We start from the raw sequence: 19,659 nt of genomic DNA on the forward strand, positions 1-19,659 counted from the left end.
CTTCTTCTCTTCGTTAGCATGGCTAAGGGTCTGTCTATCTTATTTATTTTTTCAAAGAACCAACTTTTAGTTTTGTCAATTTTTTCAATTATTTCTTTTGTTTCAATTTCAGCTCTGATTTTAATTATTTCTTGCCTTCTACTTCTTTTGCTGTTGATTTACTCTTCTTTTTCTAGGATTTTGAGATGAAGTGTGAGATCATTTATTTGTTGTTTTTTTTTCTTTTTTTAAGGAATGAACTCCAGGCAATGAATTTTCCTCTTAGAACTGCTTTCATTGTGTCCCATAGATTCCGATATGTTGTGTCTGTGTTTTCATTTATCTCTAAGAATTTTTTAATTTCCTCCATGATGTCTTCTATAACCCATTGATCATTCAGTAATCTATTGTTCATTCTCCAAGTGATGCATGATTTTTCCTTCCTTCTTTTATCGTTGATTTCCAGTTTCATTCCATTATGATCAGATAAGATGCATGGTATTATCTCTACTCCTTTATAATGTCTAAGAGTTGCCCTGTGACATAATATATGATCTATTTTTGAGAAGGATCCATGTGCTGCTGAGAAAAAAGTGTAACTGCTTGATGTTGGGTGGTATATTCTATATATGTCGATTAAGTCTAGGTTAATAATTGTGTTATTGAGTTCTATAGTTTCCTTATTCAACTTTTGTTTGGAAGATCTGTCCAGTGGTGAGAGAGGTGTGTTGAAGTCTCCCATGATTATTGTATGGTGGTCTATTAGACTCTTGAACTTGAGAAGAGTTTGTTTGATGAACGTAGCTGCACCATTGTTTGGAGCATATATATTTATGATTGTTATGTCTTGTTGGTGTATGGTTCCCTTGAGCAGTATATAGTGTCCCTCTTTATCCCTTTTGATTAACTTTGGCTTGAAATCTATTTTATTTGATATGAGTATGGACACTCCTGCTTGTTTCCAAAGTCCATATGAGTGATATGATTTTTCCCAACCTTTCACCTTCAGCCTATGTATGTCTTTTCCTATCAAATGCGTCTCCTGTAGGAAGCATATTGTTGGATCTTTTTTTTTTTTTTTGATCCATTCTACTAGCCTGTGTCTCTTAATTGGTGAGTTTAAGCCATTAACATTTAGGGTTATTATTGAGATATGGATTGTTCTTCCAGCCATATTTGTTTATTTATGTTACTTAACATGGTTTGTTTTTCCTCTTTGATTATTTTTCCCTTTACTCTACTACCTTCCACTGTTGGTTTTCATTGTTATTTTCCATTTCCTCTTCCTTTGCCGAGGATGTTTTGAAGAGATGGTTTTCTAGCTGCAAATTCTTTTAACTCTTCTTTATCGTGAAAGGTTTTAATTTCCTCTTCCATCCTGAAGCTTAATTTCGCTGCATACACAATTCTTGGTTGGAACCCATTTTCTTTCAGCGTTTGAAATATGTTGTTCCAGGATCTTCTAGTTTTCAGAGTCTGTGTTGAAAGATCAGCTGTTATCCTGATTGGTTTACCCCTAAATGTAATCTGCTTCCTTTCTCTTGAAGCTTTTAGAATTCTCTCCTTATTCTGTATGTTGGGCATCTTCATTATAATGTGTCTAGGTGTGGATCTCTTATGATTTTGCACATTTGGCGTCCTGTAGGCTTCTAGGATTTGGGATTCTGTCTCATTCTTCAAGTCTGGGAAGTTTTCTCATATTATTTCGTTGAACAGATTGCTCATTCCTTTGGTTTGGACCTCTATACCTTCCTGTATCCCAATGACTCTTAAGTTTGGTCTCTTTATGTTATCCCAAATTTCTTGGATGTTCTGCTCATGGTTTCTTAACAGTCTCACTGAGCTGTCTATGTTCTTTTCAAGTTGAAATACTTTGTCTTCACTGTCTGATGTTCTATCTTCTAAGTGTTCTACTCTGCTGGTAGTATTCTCATTTGAGTTTTTAATTTGGTTTATTGCTTCCTGCATTTCTAGGATTTCTGTTTGTTTGTTTTTTATAACCTCTATCTCCCTGTATAGTTGATCTTTTGCTTCTTGGATTTGTTTATGTAACTCATTGTCGAAGTGATCTTTCATTGTCTGATTTTGCTGTCTAATGTCTTCCTTGAGACTCCAGATCATCTGAAGCATGTAAACCTGAATTCTTTATCTGACATTCCATCTGCTGCAGCTATTACCTCTTCTAAAGTTGAGTTGACCTGCATTGCTTGTGGTCCTTTCTTTCCTTGTCTTTTCATACTGCCTGTGTTTCTTTCTGCTTGGTGAGACTGTTGTGTTATTGAATTTCCCCCCTATATATTTATATTGCTCTTGTATAGTTGCAAAGTCTCCCTTGCAGGGGCGGGCGGCTGTGCTCCTCCTCCAATTGGGGTGATCTGTCTATCTCGCCGGCGGGCCGCTGGGCTCCTTCTCAAGGTCGTGTGGTCTGCCTACCTTGCGGGCAACAGCAACGGCTGGGCCCCTCCTCCAATAGGGATGATCTGTCTATCACGCTGGCAGGTCACTGGGCCTGTTCTCCAGGTTGGAGGTCTGCCTACCTTGCAGGCGCAGGCGGCGGCTGTGCCCCTCCTCCAATTGGCGTGATCTTTCAACTAGGCCAGCGTTCCGCCGGGCCCCTTCTCCGGGACGCGGGGTCTGCCTATCTTGTGGGCGGCAGCTGGGACCTTCCTCCAATTGGGGCGATGTGTCTACCACGCCGGCAGGCCACTGGGCCTGCCCCACTGGTCAGTCGCAGGTCTGCCTACCTTGCAGGCGCGGGCGGCGGCTCTGCTCCGCCACTCCTCCAATTGGGGTGATGTGTCTACCACGCTGGCGGGCCGCTGGGCCTGCGCTGCTGTTCGGTCCCAGGTCTGCCCACCTTGCAGGCGCGGGCGGCGGCTCTGCTCCGCCCTTCCTCCAATTGGAGCGATGTGTCTACCATGCCGGCAGGCTGCTGGGCCTGCTCCGTCGGTCGGTCACAGGTATACCCACCTTGCAGGCGCGGGCGGCGGCTCTGCTCCGCCACTCCACCAATTGGGGCGATGTGTCTACCACGCCGGCGGGCCGCTGGGCCTGCGCCGCCAGTCGGTCGCCGGTCTGCCCACCTTGCACTTGCGGCAGGTGGCTCTGCTCCACCCCTCCTCCAATTGGGGCGATGTGTCTACCACGCCGGTGTGCTGCTGGGCCTGCTCCGCCAGTCGGTCGCAGGTCCCACCTTGCAGGCGTGGGAGGCGGCTCTGCTCCGCACCTCCTCCAATTGGGGCAATGTGTCTACCACGCTGGCAGGATGCTGGGCCTGCTCAGCTGTTTGGTCGCAGGTCTCTATAAGCATTTAATGTTCATGATTTTGGGTGAAAGTATGCATTTCTCTTTGGCATGTCATATGATAAAGTAGGCAGAGGAAGTTCACTGAGCTGCTCTCCCAATGTGAAAATGAAGCTGTCAGCCTGAGATCCAGTTGTCAACTTTGTCTCTAAATGCTTCTCAGACAGCACATTAAATTCCAGAGGTTTCCTCTCTTTTTAAGTGTACTTGAAGGGCAAGCTTTTTTTTAACATACCTTTGCCAACAAATTTGTAGTTATACACAATAAAGTGATGATTAACAGTCTGTAGGGAGGGAGACCTAAGGGATGTCAGTTGCTCATTTATGAAAATATGACAACTATTATGAACTACCTCCATTAAAATTTAATTTGGGTTTAAAAATTTTAATTGATATAAAACTCATAACAGGAAGTTAATCATTTGAAAGGGTGAAATAAATGAAGTGGCATTTAATTCAGTGTTGTACAACCAATCACCTCTGTCTAGTCCCAAACATTTTCATGACCCTAGAAGGAAACCCAGTAGCAGTAATTGCCCATTCCATTTTCCCACTCCCACATGGCCTCACAACTACTAATCTGCTCTACTGATTTACCTATTCTGGATATTTCATATAAATGAAACCATATAATATGGAACCTTTTATGTCTGTCTTTTTTCACTTAGTGAGCTTTTGAGAGTCATTCATATTATAGCACATGTTAGCATGTCACTCCTTTTTATGACTGAATAATATTCATGGAATATTTTTCTATTTTATTCATCCATTTATGAGTTGATGGACACTTGGCTTATTTCCACCTTTTGGCTATTATTAATACTGCTTCCTATGAGCATTCATTTATAAAGTTTTTGTTTGAATACCTACCTCCCTAGGAATAGAATTGTCAGTTCATATGGTAGTAAGTTTAACTTGTTAAGCAGTCACCAACCAGGTTTCCAAGAGCGTTCCAGTTTCTCCACATCCTTAGCAAATTTCTTATTTTCTGGAGACTTTTTTGTTTGTTTCCTTTTTTTGTTTTTGATGATTGTCATTCTAGTGGGCATGAATGGTATTGTGAATAACTTTTACTTAAAACAAGTTTACACGTCTTATATTATGTGAAGCAAATGTGGATAATTATTATTACTATTATTATTGTTATTTTAAACATTTAATTTTTAGTTGTAGTTGTACACAATACCTTTATTTTGTTTATTCATTTTTATGTGGTACTGAGGATCGAACCCAGGGCCTCGCACATGCTAGGCAAGTGCTCTGCCGCTGAGCCACAACCCCAGCCCTGGATAATTATTTTATCCAGGAAAGTAATACATGTATTTTTTAAAGTTTTATTTATAAAAGTTTTATTTATAAAGTTTTATTAATAAATTTATAAGTATACTATTTATAAATTTATTTATACATAAATTTATTTATATTTATTTATAAATGGTACATTTATAAATAAAATTATTGAGGTATAATTGGCATATAATAAATTATGTTGACTACATATTTAATGTGTACAGATTGATGACTCCGCATAAGTATATGTAAAATGATTACCAAATCAAGAAAAGGAACATTTTCATCACCCCAAATGTTTTCCATTCCTTTGTAATCTCTCCATCTCCAACCTCCTTTACCCTCAGGCAAGGACTGGTCTGCATTCTCTTACCACAGACTGGAAAAAGCAGAAGTTTTGGCTCGGTTTTATGTGAATTGCAGGTCTTTTATTCCCTGGCTCTGATTTCAGGCAAAAATTACAACTGTTGTAAGTTTCAGTGTCCTCATTTCTAAGGTGGGGCAATCTACCCTGCACAGTACTATTTTGTGATGTGAAATAAAATTATGTACATAGAGGGAACGGTTTAGTGCCCATATCACCATGTTTGGTAAATGATCACTTCCTTTTCTGCCTTTGCTCTTTTCCCTTTTCCTTCTTTGGATTTCACTACCCTCATCTGGATGATCCTCCCTAATGTAGGTCCAAATCAGCTCTGTATCCATAGTATGAATAGTCTGTGACTTCCCATCTCCTCTCCTTCCTTTTGCCACAATCTTGCCCTGTTGGAGAACCTACTCTGACACTCTGTTCCCAGGGCAGATCAGTGGTGCTGGGAAAAAGAGGATACAGAGGTAAGAGACAATGCACACAGTGTTGACGCCACTTATTGAAACTCACATGTATTCTGTCTTATGATATTCTCCTGGCCTAGAGTATGTAAATCTCATAAATTGTTATGCTCGAATTTGGGACCCCCAAAAGACCACCAGAGACCAAGATCGATGTAAGCAGCAAAGAGGTGTTTATTGCAAGCTAGCTCGGTCCTCCGCGCACACAGCAACTGGTGATGCTGAGAGGCCCCAGCCCAGGGTTTGCAGCAGTTTTATACACTCTTTGGGGAAGGCAGGGACCTCACATACATCATAGCATCTCTTAGCAAATCATCACACACCTCGGGAAAATAATAAAAAACAACTCTAAAATGTGATTAGCACATTGACTAGTGGGAACAAGTTGGGTAAGGGTGATTGATTAGTATAAGAGGGGGATTCGTTTGAACTGACTGGTTTAAGCCATGAGGGGAGTATGAACTACATTGGTTTCCCAACATGTTATCAACCACCATAAACTACTGGGAGGGTCATCTGGCATCCCAGTTATTTTTTCTTTCTCATGCTGATTGGTAGTTGCTAAGGGGTTGCTATGGGTCCTCACCTAGCCTGACTGAGTCAGGGACACCTTGTGCTGTAGATTTCTCCTGTTATTTATAGATAAACAACTCAGCAGGGTGGGTATGTCCTAGGAGTGCTCTGTGGGTTTTTCCAAGGACAAGAGTCATGCTCCCTTCCTTGGACAGGCTTTGCTCTGAGGTAGAGGCTGGTTTCTCAAAATAAAATAGCAAATCTTTAGGAAGAGGAATTCATTCTTTTTTATGTACAGTGCCTAACATACTTCTGTGTACTTAACAGAAGCTAAACGTGTGAGAGTCTGATTGATATAACTATATATCTACTCCTAAAATTGAGATTTCCATTTATTTATATAATCACACTGATCTGTTCTGTAAATTACTTACAGCTTCATGCATATTTGGTTCAAGATTTTAGGATCATTTTGTAAATATTCTGAAAGCATTTATTTGACTTAATATTTTTAAATCATTTTTTTCTCAAAATAAATAATTTCAGGACACAGAAGTGACTTTTTTATGACTACCTTATTTTCTAAATGTAAAGCTGCATTTTGAATCATGAAGAAATTTATTCTGAAGCATGTGTTCAAATTTCAGCCTTACAGTGAAATTCGATAGGTAACTAAATCTTTAAAATTAAAAGGATAGGGCCTGGGGATGTGGCTCAAGTGGTAACGCGCTCGCCTGGCATGTGTGGGCTTGGGTTTGATCCTCAGCACCACATAAAAATAAAAATAAAGATGTTGTGTCCACCGAAAAACTAAAAAATAAATATTAAAAAATTCTCTCTCTCTCTCTCTTAAAAAAAAAAAAAGGGTATAGAAAAAATGCAGGCATTGGCAACGCGAGGGAGTCACTGAAATAACTTTCTTCTTCCAGGGATGCTTTACCACTGAGCCACATTCTCAGCCCTTTTTTTTTATATTTTATTTAGAGACAGGTTTTTGCCACATTGCTTAGTACCTCCATAGTTGCTGAGGCTGGCTTTGAACTCGTGATCCTCCTGCCTCATCCTCCTGAGCCACTGAGATTACAGGTGTGAGCCACTTCACCTGGCCAAAATGATTTTCTTAAGCACATGGAACATCTGCTTCCACGTCTTGCTGTTTAAGTTTTTTTTTTATATAAAATATTTTAAAAATATCTTATAAAAAGTGTTGTTTATATCTTTTAACATTAATAATTTTTGTTATTCATTTTAATGTTTTGCTTTTCACTAGTAGTTGATTAATGTGGTTGGAAAAAAAAAAAAGGTATTATGAAACAATTTAAAAGGATTTTGAGTACACTTTCCCTCCCAAGCAGCTGGAGCCATGTTCAGATTATGTGATGATGTATGTATATGAGTTTATATTTTATTTAGTGTGAGTTTGTGGGCCTAGTAGATATCTTAAATTTTAATATGTATAAATAACCTAAATTTCAGCATCAAGTGAGTAACAGGTTTAAATTGTCTACTTCCTTCATGCCATATTTTCAAAATATATGAATGATGATTTTACTTATATAAAGTGATTTGTTTTGATTTTTTTAAATTAATTGTGTGCTTAGTAAAATTATGTTATTTAACTTTTCAACTTAAATATTGACTATCATGTGAATATTTCTGGGTAGCATTAGGGAATGAGTTTTACTTGTACAGAGAACTTCATTTCTTCTCAGAACAACAGGAGGGTTATTGCTTTGTGAACACAGGCTGCTTTGTTTCTCTCATCTCCTCCTTTCTCTGACTTTACTCCTTGTTTGTCTTTGATTCTCATTTACCTATAGATTTTCTTGGTAATAGAACAAGAACACACTCAACTGTGCAATGTGATTTCCACAATTTCTGGGCTTGTTGGTAGAATGAAATCACAGGTTTTATTTCAATTTCTCATTCTTTCCTTCATAATGTAGCAGACACAGACATAGAAAGTCCCTCCAAAATTGAGAAAGCAAAATATGGATGGGAGGAGGCAGCTTCATATTGTGTGAGAACTCTAGGAACACTAAGTGGGAATATTGGTTCAAACCTAAAGGTGGTTGTATTACGAGTGAACTTGAGCATCTCTTTTTTTTTTTTTCAGCAAGCTGATAGAAGTCTAGAATTACAGGTTCCTACCACAATCTGGCACAGTTTAATCTGCTTTAGATAGAGTGAAATCAAGTGCCAAAAATCTTCACAGAACTTTCAGAGCCATCTCAGCAGCACCAGAGAAGGGCAGGGAAAAGTATGTATTGTTAGCCAAAGAAAAGCAATGATTCCTGCAGACCACTCAATTTGCCTTCCTTACCAGGGAGCTTTAGCCAAGGGGCTATAGACAATCGAGGTATTCCCTCAAACCCTCCTGAAAACATTTAAGTACTACCCTGTTTACATAATATAACTATAAAACTGGTGTGATTCTACATCATGTACAAGCAGAAGAATGAGAAATTATACTCCATTATATATGATGTATCAAAGTACATTCTACTGTCATGTATAACTAATTAAAACTAAATTTAAAAAATTAACAATTAATAGTAAAGAGTCTAAATACTTCTTACCAAGATATTTGAGATGGAGAGATTTCTTACTGGGCCTTTCAGTTTTGGACTCTGCCAGATATAGGGAGTAAATATATAGTAAACATTCAAGCTTTGACTACAATGACCTCTGAATGTCTCTGGGTGTGGAGGTAGTAACTACACCAGCTGTCTCTGTACTAGGTTGTAGAGCTGTGTATTCAGTTCTTCACCTGCCTAGCTCAGCCTTTTTTTTTTTTTTAAATAAGCTTCCCAGAACTCAGGTTGTTATGCCTAACCAAACTGACTTTGACCCACCCTCCTCTGGCATGAACCTCTCTGGCTCCAATGTGTCTATGGCATTTCCAAGTGCTTAAATGTTCTTAGGAAGTTTTGAGTATCTCTTTATACCATTAAAGATTGCTTTTCATTTTTTATCTGTGAATTGCCTTCATGGTTTCACATTTTTCATTGAGTCTTTGGTGATGATTTTTTTAGTAATTTTTAATAGCTCTTCATATATAAGAGATCTTATATTTTTTGTTTACATTTTTTATTATTAAACTTTATCAATACATAATGTAGCCAAGCACAGTAGCCACAGCTGTAATCCCAGAGGATCAGGAAGCTGAGGCAGGAGAATCACAAGCTCAAAGCCAGCCTTAGCAACTTAGTGAGACCCTGTCTTAAAATAAAAACAAAATAAAAAGGGTTGGGGTTGTGGCTCCGAGGTTGGGTGCCCCTGAATTCAATCCCTGGTACCAATAATAATAATTTATGTTCAGTAAAATGTACCCACTATAGGTATAAAATTAGTGACTTTGGACAAATGAAACATTCACATAACCTACTTCTTCTAGTCAAAATATAGAACAAAACCATCACTTCAGAAAGATTCCTTTTGGCCCTTTGCAAAATCTCTTTGATCCCAGGCATTCTAGATTGGTAGCGTTTTTAGAATTTTTGATACCCTTATATATAATCTTCCCCATCCTATAATGTTTATTCTGTGTCACTGGTCTTGAGCAATTTGATTATTAAGTGCTTTTCTTTGTTTTGGTTTGGTTATTTGTTGTTGTGGGAGGGATTGTTGTTTTTGGTGCTTTCCCACTCTTGTACGTTTGTACTTTATACCAATTTGGGGGGCTTTTTGGACATTTTTCTTCAAATATTTTTCTGCTTCTTTCTTATTCTAGGATTCCAATTATACATAAGGGAGTATGCTTGATGTTGTCCCGCAGGTCATTGACATAATTAATTTCTTCTTAGCCTTTTTGTCCTTGAGCTTCACTTTGGAAAGTTTCTGTTCCCACACCTTTTAACTTTCTCCTTTTATAATGTTTGTTTTGTTGTTAAACACATCTAGAGGATTTTTCATTTCAGATAATACATTTTTTTCTGCTCTAAGGTAGAGTTTGCCTTTTTTTTATATTTTCCATTCCTCACCTTCACATTTTCATATTTTTCTTTGACTCCATGAGCATTTTTACAACAGTTGTTTTAAAGTTTCTGTTTGACAATTGCATCATTTGTCACGTTTTGATTGATTTCTGTCAGGTGATTTTTTCCCCCCTGTTTAGTTCTTACTTTTTCCTAATCATAGGCAGAATTTTGGCTGTTTTGACTGTTATGTTATTGAGTGGATTTTGTTTGTCTTTAAAGAATATTTGTTTTGGCAGGTGGTTTGCTTATGGACCATTTTGATTGTTTCTGGGTATTTAGAAAAAAACAAAACCCAACTTTCTTAGGTCAGGTCTAGAGTAACCTTTACTGGAGAGCTAGTTTAGCTCTATCATTAAAGCTTGCCTCTGGACCCCCCTAGTGAATGTTGCTCATGCTGAACACATTTTTCTTGGGCATTGAACTCCTGCTTATATAGTTCTCTGGAAGTTATTGGTCTCATGGAGTCTCAACTCCTTCATACACAGGTAGTATTACAGCTGTCTCAAAGGATTCCCTCTGATTTCTGAAGGTCATTGTCATCTCCAGTACTGTGCCCCACAAATTCCAGCAGACTCATCTTCCTTGGTTTATTTATACACACACACACACGGTCTGAAGAGTGTGTTGAGCAGAAAACCAGGGCAGCCACAGGCCTCTTCTGGTTTGTTTACTTCACTCTGGGGTCACAGTCCTGCACTGCCTGTTGCTCAGTGTCTGAGAAGGAGTGATTTTGTATATTTTGTCCAGTTTTCTGAGAGGACAGGTTTGTTTTGTTTTTAACACATAATTCCATCATGGGTGGAAGTGAAAGTTTTGATATACATAGTTCTAACTTTTAGGACTTTACAAGATAGGCTATATGATGGTTTTTACGTTATTTTTAGTTATTGAAATTTTTTTTTTAAATTTCAGTCTATAGTGCTTTTAATATTTCCTATGCTTTTTCTGATATGGATAAATTCTCCAAAGTTTTGTAAATGTTGAGTTTCTTTTCCATTTGAAGGTTCTATCTCCTGGAGAGGTTATTCATGTGAAGATCCTTGGAATTTTGGCTCTTATTGATGAAGGTGAAACAGATTGGAAATTAATTGCTATCAATGCGAATGATCCTGAAGCTTCAAAGTTTCATGGTAAGTCTAAAACTTGTCAGAAAATGAAATAAATGAGTATGTCATTGATATTCTTAGAACTTAATGTCATTGGAATTCTTAGGACTCAGATAAAATACAGTTTATGTATTTGGGAGTTATATATTTGGTGTTTTATTCTCTTTTCATGGAATGTAAAGGGCAATTCAATATGTTTTTTGTCTGAATAGTATCATAAAGAGAGAGCAAAAGATGTAGGCAGACACATGATATTTTTCACTAAGCAAATATATTCTATGATTACCCTTATAGAAAAGGTCCTCTCTGTCTCTTATTCCCTCTCATTCTCTTCCTTCTTCCCTCTTTTTCTTTCTTCCTATCTCCTACTTCATCTTCTTTTTTCTCCATATGTTCATAGTTCTTTTGAGTGTTTGCTTCTATTTTGTAAACAGTGTGTTTATACCTCTATTTCTTAATCCATATATTTTCCTTTCCCCCCATTTTTTCATGTATTTTTTTTTATTGACTCTAGTTGCTACTATGAAAAGACATGGAATTTAACTTCTTGAACATTTCTCAATTGTGTTATCATATTTCCTCTATTATCCTAGTAATTCTAAGTATTATACTTCAAGCTGTATTTATTGTTCAGTGACCACAAACAGTAACTCTTGATTTTTGCAGTATAGAACTTAAGACATTGAGATTTCATTTGTATATTTTTCTCATGGTTAAATCAACTACCTTATATAATATAAAACTTCAGAAATGACTAGAAAGATGTAGTTTTCTTCTCTGCCCCTTATGACCCAACTTCTCTCAGCTGCACTTCTTTTTCTACGTGTCAAGAGTTATAATGTTTGGGGATCTAGCTCAGTGGTAGAATGCTTGCCTAGCACGTATGAGGCCTAAGGTTTAATCCCCAGTACAATAAGAAAAAAAATGAATTTATAATGTTCAAGTTATGCTCTTTAAGTATAACTGTTTTTCATGTTGTGTTTCATGGTTGAATATGAAAATTAAAAACTAACATCATTTATAGCATCATTCTGTAAATATTAGTCATAAAGATTATCATACCATCTGTTAAATCATCAAATTTGGACAGACTCTTCTGAATCTGCTGGGTAATTATCTTGGGGTTTCTTTCCATTGCTTTCCTGGGTGACTTCTACTCCCTCTTAGATTCTGTCCTTTTTTTTTTTTTTCTTAATCTTTCTTTTTCATGTTGGTGGTGTACATTTTCCAAAAGTTTTTACAGAAAAATTGTACAGAAGATTATGAGTTAAAACACTTGTCATTCATGGCATTTTTGGTAGACAGATAAATAAAAGGAAAAATTAAAAATGGAGGTAGGGGGTGCTGGAGTTGTGGCTCAGTGGTATAGAGTGTTTGCGTAGCATGTGTGAGGCCCTGGGTTCGATCCTCAGCACCACATAAAAATAAAATAAAGATGTTGTGTCCACCGAAAACTAAAAAATAAATATTTTAAAAAATTCTCTCTCTCTCTCTCTCTCAAAAAAAAAAATGGAGGAAGGGTAGCCATCTGGAAGCTTTTTTAAAAAATTCTATCATTTTCTGAGCATGTGTATAATATAGTAATTTAGAAAATTTTTCTATATATTTTATTGCTATTTAGAAATTTTAAATATTTATAGTACCCTTAAAAAATAAACTATTATTTGGCATGGCTAGTATAAATTTTTCTTCTATGGAAAGTTAAGAAATCCAGTTTATACATAATGTATCCTTTTTTATATGTGTGTGTGTGTGTGTATGGTTTTTCTTAAACAGTATTAATATTGACACATTTAAGTTGTGATTCTTAAAAAAAGTGTCAGAATTTTTTCATTTTGTGTATATGTGTGTATGGGTGTATGATGAAATAACTTCTTTGATCCTAATGAACGTGTGTGATATGTGCAGACTTTGGTAGAACTGTCCTGTTTTAAAATATATGGTGTTTAACTTGAGCATAACTGAATTAAAACTAGCCATTGTATCTGAGAGCATATTTCAATTAGTAAAAACTTGTTTCTGACTGTATTTCTGTAATTTTAACATTAATATTGTATTATTCATGTTTTACCTTCTGAAACTGGAATAGACTCTGTGAAAATCTTTAAAAAGTCAAAATAACATTTGAAACCAAATTCCTTATACTCTCTGAGAAAATTGGTCACTTTGGCAGGCTCATTTAACACTCGGAGAGCACAGAGACCATTTAATACACTGTAACTAGGTTCCAGGCCCTAGTGCTCTTAATGGTACCTTAATGGCCTGAAAGAGTTAATAAGACTCCCAGGGCACCTAAATTGTTACTGGAGAATGCCTTGGCCATTAGAGATAATACCACTTGGTTATGAAGTAACCAAGTTGAGAGTTTTTTAAGATTGAAATGCTGGGGCTTGTGTCATTTTTCTCTTGGTTAAATTAACCTTGTATAATATAGAGCTTCAAAAATTGACTTGACAGATGTTTGAGCCTCTTCAGAACTTCAGGAGAGAGAGGTAATTTAGGTCTAGAAACCATTTCAACATGTAGAGCAAGAGAGAATTCTTTTATCTGGTCTTTAAATAAATGAAAACCATTGTCTTTTGTCCTGCAGAAACTGTTACCTGTACAATAATTTTACAGTTTTAAAAAGAGAAAATTAAGAAACAAAAGTTAAAATTAAAAAAAAAAGTTACATTGATGTAGATATATTCTGGATGAATAAATTATAAGACTATTTAAGGGATTATTTTAAATTAGGCATTTGGGAATTTTCCAAAGGCCAGCATCAAACTAATCCTGAAGTTATCAGTTTTTATGCATTTCATATATGTTGAATTTCAATGTATGTTTAAGGTAATTTAAAAGTCAAATAAAACTATTTAATTCATTTTATTGACTTTCAGGGCAGGAATAAACATATAGAAAATGAATCTACTTAACTTAAATTTTCATTTACTAATAAACACTTATGGTGCCCTTGCAATTATTTTTTAAAATAAGCAAATAATCACGGTATTTGATTTTTTTCTTCCTAGAACATAATTTAATACTGTCATCTAAGAAAGGAGGAAAAAAAGAAGGAATAGCATAGTTATCTTAAGGGGAAATATTCATATTAACCTTTGATAGCAGAAGGAGGAGGGTTCAGATTGCTTTCCTGAACATGTTAGAAGACAGTGAAATATACTCTCTGGTTTGGAAGAGAGTAGAAGATCACTGTGGTCATCCAAATAGCACCAGCTTTGTGGAGCATTAAGTATGTGCCTGGGAACTATGCCAGGGGTTCTTTAGAAATTATCCATTTAATCATCATACAACTTCAATCAAGATATGCAGGTCCCATTTTTTTTCAGTTAAGGAAACTGAGGTACCAGGGGAGTGGATGCTAATAACTTGTCTCACATAACATCAACCCTTCAAATCCAGACCCCGTGTTCCTCATTGTCACATTGCATTGCTCTTCTAAAAAAATTCTGGGATGATCAATTGTATTTTTGTTCTCTGGGAATACTGACCATTTTCTCTTAATTAAGCATCAGTAAGATAATGATAATTAGAGGTCCAGTTTAAAAAATAAAATGTAGCTCTTCTGATCTTTATCCCTTTGATTTCATTAATAGGTGTGCCTTAAGAGGCATGAGTATTAGGGATGGGTGGGAGGAGGCAGTTGAAGAACAAGAACATGCTCCAGTTAAATGCACTGTAATTAACAGGTAAATTACTGGGAGTTTTTTTGCCTCTTTAATGAACCTTAACCTCTTCACAGGTTTTTTAGGTTTTAGTCAGGCTCCTGTGATGTGACGAAGTATGGGGAGGCTTAAATTCTAAGATTCTGCCCTTTGTTTGTTCGTTATCTGACCTAGGAGAAGTCACATAACCTTCCTAAGCCTAGGTTTCTTTATTGATAAAGTTGCAGGGAGGGTCCTCTAATTAGTAAATGGTCCCTAGGATTTTCCCCATCTGAGTTTTTGTTATAGGAAGTACTTTTAAACCATTATTTTTAGTCTGTTTTCCTGTATAATTAGAAAGACCTAAATTATCTTCAAAGTTAATGCTAAAGGGAACAATTTATTTTTTATTATGAACACATACTAATTGTCCAGATTAATAAGATTCACTGTGATATTTCTGTGCATGCATAAATTGTCAAAATAATTGTTTAAAGGATTGTGACATTGATTTCTTGGGGACATTGGCACATTTTTTTGAGTGCTTTAGGGTAGCTGGAAGTTCAATGGAGGTCTCTCTGACCCAAAGCCTGTGCTTTTAGCCACTTTACTATATGCTTTAAATCAAAATTAGGTTAGAAAAATGTTTTAATTTCTTCTGTGCACATTCCATTGGTCATGAGAAACTTCTTATACACTGGTAATATGAATATTTATTGTTGGAAATTTACCAAGCCTTTCCTAAGAATTGTTTACTAATTCAATAAATATGGACCTATAGATAGTATGACCTTGTTTGAAAATACTTATTTTGAAGTGTGTTAATTTCCACTATTTTTTTTTCATGAGGTTAATGTATGTTTTTGTACATCTTTGACTTCATGAAAGTAGAATTTGCAGAAAAGGAGAACAGAGAAGGAAAGGGCAAGCACAATGAGGATAATGTTCGCTAGCCTACATATGTTACACATGGACATGCAGAACAGTCTGGAAAACATGAAAGTCTTTAGAGATCCTAAGTAAGCACAAACCATTAAGAAAATTAGTTCTCTGAGCAGGAAGCTCTACTTGTAGTGTAGAAGATACAGTGAGTGTGTGGAATGAAACTGTTGTTTCTTGTGAATATTTGTAAGAAGACATTAGAAACACATGTTCTTGCCTCCCACAGATTTTGTTTAGTTATACACGTTTAGCTCTTAGTTATACACGTTTAGCTCTGTGAGAGCAGCACATAGAGTACTGAAAGAGAGTTTTGTGCAAATGATTGTGGCATCATTTTCTTTGGTAAAATCCCATCGAATTATAAGTTCCTTGTTCAAATGTATTATTTTTTCTTCTTTTTTATCCCCTTTGGACAAAATATTAGCATTAGGCCTTTTTTGTTTTTCTTTCTTTCTTTCTTTTTTTAATTTTGAGATGGGATTTTGCTAAATTACAGAGATTGACCTCCAACTGGGATTCTTCTGCCTCAGCCTCGCTGGTTGCTGGATTAACAGGTGTGTGTACCAACCTGCCTGGCTTTCTTTTGAATAACAAGGACAGAGATATGGTGTTAAATTTCTGTTATTGATTTTTATCTAAAAATAGAAAAAAAAATACCTCCTGACTATATACTTTCCTTACTTTGTATTTTAGTTTGATGGAAACACTTCAGATAAGAGTAGCATTTTAATGTTTTTGTTTTGTTGTTTTCTGATCTCTGTCCTCTATTTGTGGATATGTATGGTAAGGTTAGAGATGTGAGTTTTACAATTTGATAATGTTCCCTGGGTAATTCCATATATTGCCTGGTATGATATAGATGCTCAATAAATTTTTTGGAAATGATGAATACATGTGCATTGATAAACCAGAGATGTTTAAACCAAGACTGAAAGTATCTTCAAATTAGGTCCATTTAAAAATACAGTTGCGGGCTGGAGATTTGGCTCAAGCGGTAGCGCGCTCGCCTGGCATGTGTGCGGCCCAGGTTCGATCCTCAGCACCACATACAAACAAAGATGTTGTGACCGCCAAGAACTAAAAAGTAAATATTAAAATTCTCTCTCTCTCTCTTGAAAAAAAATAAAATAAAATAAAAATACAGTTGCATTTTCAATTATTTTAAAGAGAGATAATCTTTATTCTCACTTGAAATTCTGAAAAATATTTAACAAGTACAGTTGTTTCTTTAGAATTGTATTACATACCTTATTATTTTTTATATGAGTGACATTCTAACCCTTGTCATCTGTGTTATTAGTGATTTTTCTAATTAACTCACAGTCCAATACATTTTACAATCTGTCACCAATACTTCCCGATTTGACCTCAGAAATATTTTTCAAATCTATCCTTTCCTTACCATTGCCTTTAATTATTGTATCTTGTTTTTTCATTGAAACAATGTTAACATTGCTCTGCTCGCAGCCTCCTGCCACTAAAATTTATATTCCACACTATTTATTACACTTACCTGATTTTAAAGAAAACTTATCTTACCTTAAAGGAAAGTAGAAAACCTCCTGACCCCTCACTCTGTACAGAAAAATCCACATTTTCTAACTTGGTAAAAGCCTTATGGTGATCTCCCCCCACCTATTTTTTTAGACATTCACTTATTTACTATTTATTAAAGTTCAAAACACACCAAGCTTCTCTACCCCCTCAGATATGCCAGGCTCTTTGCAGCTCAGTGGATTTGCCTGCATTTCTGCCTCTCAGAAATACTCTTTGTCTACTTGGAAACACCTGCTCATCTTTTAAGAACCAGTCTAAATGTCATTGTCTCAGTGACATGTTTTCTGATTCTATAAGATGAAGATAGTTGGCTAGTTACCAACTCCTTTTTTTTTTCCCCTCCCACATCATTTTGTTTAATTCTATGAAATGTCTGATTTCACATATTTGTGATTTGCTTGTTTCTATGTCTGCCCATCTCTCTAGATTGTGAACTCTTTCAGTTCTGGGACTATCTCTCATTTACCCTTTTTTACTTTATTCAGCTTTATTAAATTTACATACAGATTCACTTCATTTTAAGTACATAATTCAAGGAATTTTGACAACTACATATACTTGTCTAACAGCTATCAGTCATAATACAGAACATTTTCAGTACCCTGCAAATTCCCACATACCCCATGGAGTCAATCCCTTTCTCCTCCCCTAAGTCCGTAGCCAACACAGGTCTCTCTGCTGCAGTGATTTTCCTAGTGTATGGTGTCAGTGATCTATTAGTGAGGACTTTGGCATGTGAAACATGGTCTTGGTTGTATGAATTCTTGTTCTTGCATGCTTTGGAGAGCATGCATGTAGCCACATCTATTAGAGTGATTTGTTCCCTGTGTTGCTGAATTATTCTGTTGTATGGTATGCCATAGTTTCAACTGTTGTTGGAAAATTGTATGCATGTGTGTGTCTGTGTATATATATGTGCAGATGCCTTTTATGTATGTTATTTTTAGTGTTTATATCAATTCCTAGCTACAGTGATTTTTCAGGGCCATTATACATATTAGAAATAAAGTAACCTTTAGTGAAAATGTGGACTATTTTTCTAAATCATTGGTTTGTAAGGAGTTATTCATTAAAAAGGTTTTAGGACATAGGAGAGATGATAAGGACATAGGAGAGATGATAATTCTTTTAAGAATTAATCTCTTATTTTTTATTAGATGATTTTTTTCTATTATTTAATCATGGTGATCTTGATTTTTTTTTTTTCTCATTTGATTTGGATTTGAAGAAATAATATACTTTACAACATGGCACAATATGTGAGTACCAGAACTGAAATTTGAACATCGTGCTAATTCCAATCTTTTTTGTTCTGGCTTACCTTAGCTCTTACAAATTTCTGCAGTATACTCATTGTCATTATTTTCTGCTAATTTTAGTCTTGATTTGCTTTTGGATCAGAAAGTTTTATTTAAAAAGACTTTTTTCTTTTTGCTTACTTATTTTATTATTGATCTTTATATTTACTGTGCTTACAGAATGTGTTGTTGTATTTTTTCATGTTTAAATGTTCTTGATTTTTTTTTCATTTTTAGTAAATAATCTTTTGTAAAGTTCATTGTACTTTAATAAATCTCTAGGTTAAATAGATCTCATACTTTAGATTTCTCTAATATATACTATTCATGGGCTGTGTTGATAAAATATACCTTTTAAATTTGATTTTCCAAGTTATTTATATCATTGTTATTTGCTTATTTGGGAAAAACAGTGTTGTCTTAAATAATTCTGAAGTTTGGGCAATAGTGAAGTCTTGGCAAATAAATGTGATTAGAAACTCCCTCTGGTGTGAGAATATATTTTTAGATTAAAAAAATAGAAAGAATTTTCTAATTTACAAAATACTTTTTGTAGGGTTTTATTTTTGTTTGTTTGATTAGTAGATTATAATTTGTGGAACAAGTGTATTGATTTACACTGAAAGGAAATTTGATTTTATAAAAGATATACCAAATTCCTAGTGAAGGAAAAAGATGTCATAGAGGCTGATTTTTTAAAAAAATAAAAGTGTTACGTTTCTGTCATCTACAGAGATAGAATGGTGGGTTTTGAATAAGGTATTTTTAATTATTCATTTTTGTAGAAATATGAATTTAAATTAAAGAAATTTCCAAAATTTCCAGTGGGTTTATTTTATTTTTTTTCCAAATGGGTTTATATAGAACTATGATTATTTATAAAACATTCTTTTATTGTTTTAATATGAAAATTCTTAATGATCTTATAATCTTTGTTAATTAAACTTTCAAATATGGAAACAGCTCTGTTTTAAAAAGTAAGTCACCACTGCACATTATTAATCAGAAGTTAGGACACTTTTTATGGAGCCTTTAAAAAAAAAAAAAGAAACCAAGGTGATATGTGTTTTGGTGACTAACTGCTTTACTTTTTCTAGATATTACAGACTTGTTCTTTTCAGCTCTTTTGATACTTTGAATCTTATGTAAGAGTCTGATCTTGACTGATATAAACCATTTTTCTTCCATTGGTGATTCCTCTCAGTTCTGCTTT

The 19,659-nt window shown here is 35.4% G+C and overlaps 1 protein-coding gene across 3 annotated transcripts in view; it reads left to right on the forward strand.

The window, feature by feature from the left end:
- The window catches only part of Ppa2 (inorganic pyrophosphatase 2), an 80,422-nt gene that overhangs the window by 38,240 nt on the left and 22,523 nt on the right, over nucleotides 1-19,659 (forward strand). For all 3 annotated transcript variants that reach the window (XM_071614494.1, XM_071614495.1, XM_027935470.2), the window contains exon 7: nucleotides 10,900-11,026. In XM_071614494.1, the coding sequence (XP_071470595.1) occupies nucleotides 10,900-11,026 (127 nt within the window). The remainder of the gene's footprint in view (nucleotides 1-10,899; nucleotides 11,027-19,659) is intronic.

Source organism: Marmota flaviventris, chromosome 7, assembly GCF_047511675.1.
Source record: "Marmota flaviventris isolate mMarFla1 chromosome 7, mMarFla1.hap1, whole genome shotgun sequence".
Lineage (NCBI taxonomy): Eukaryota > Metazoa > Chordata > Mammalia > Rodentia > Sciuridae > Marmota > Marmota flaviventris.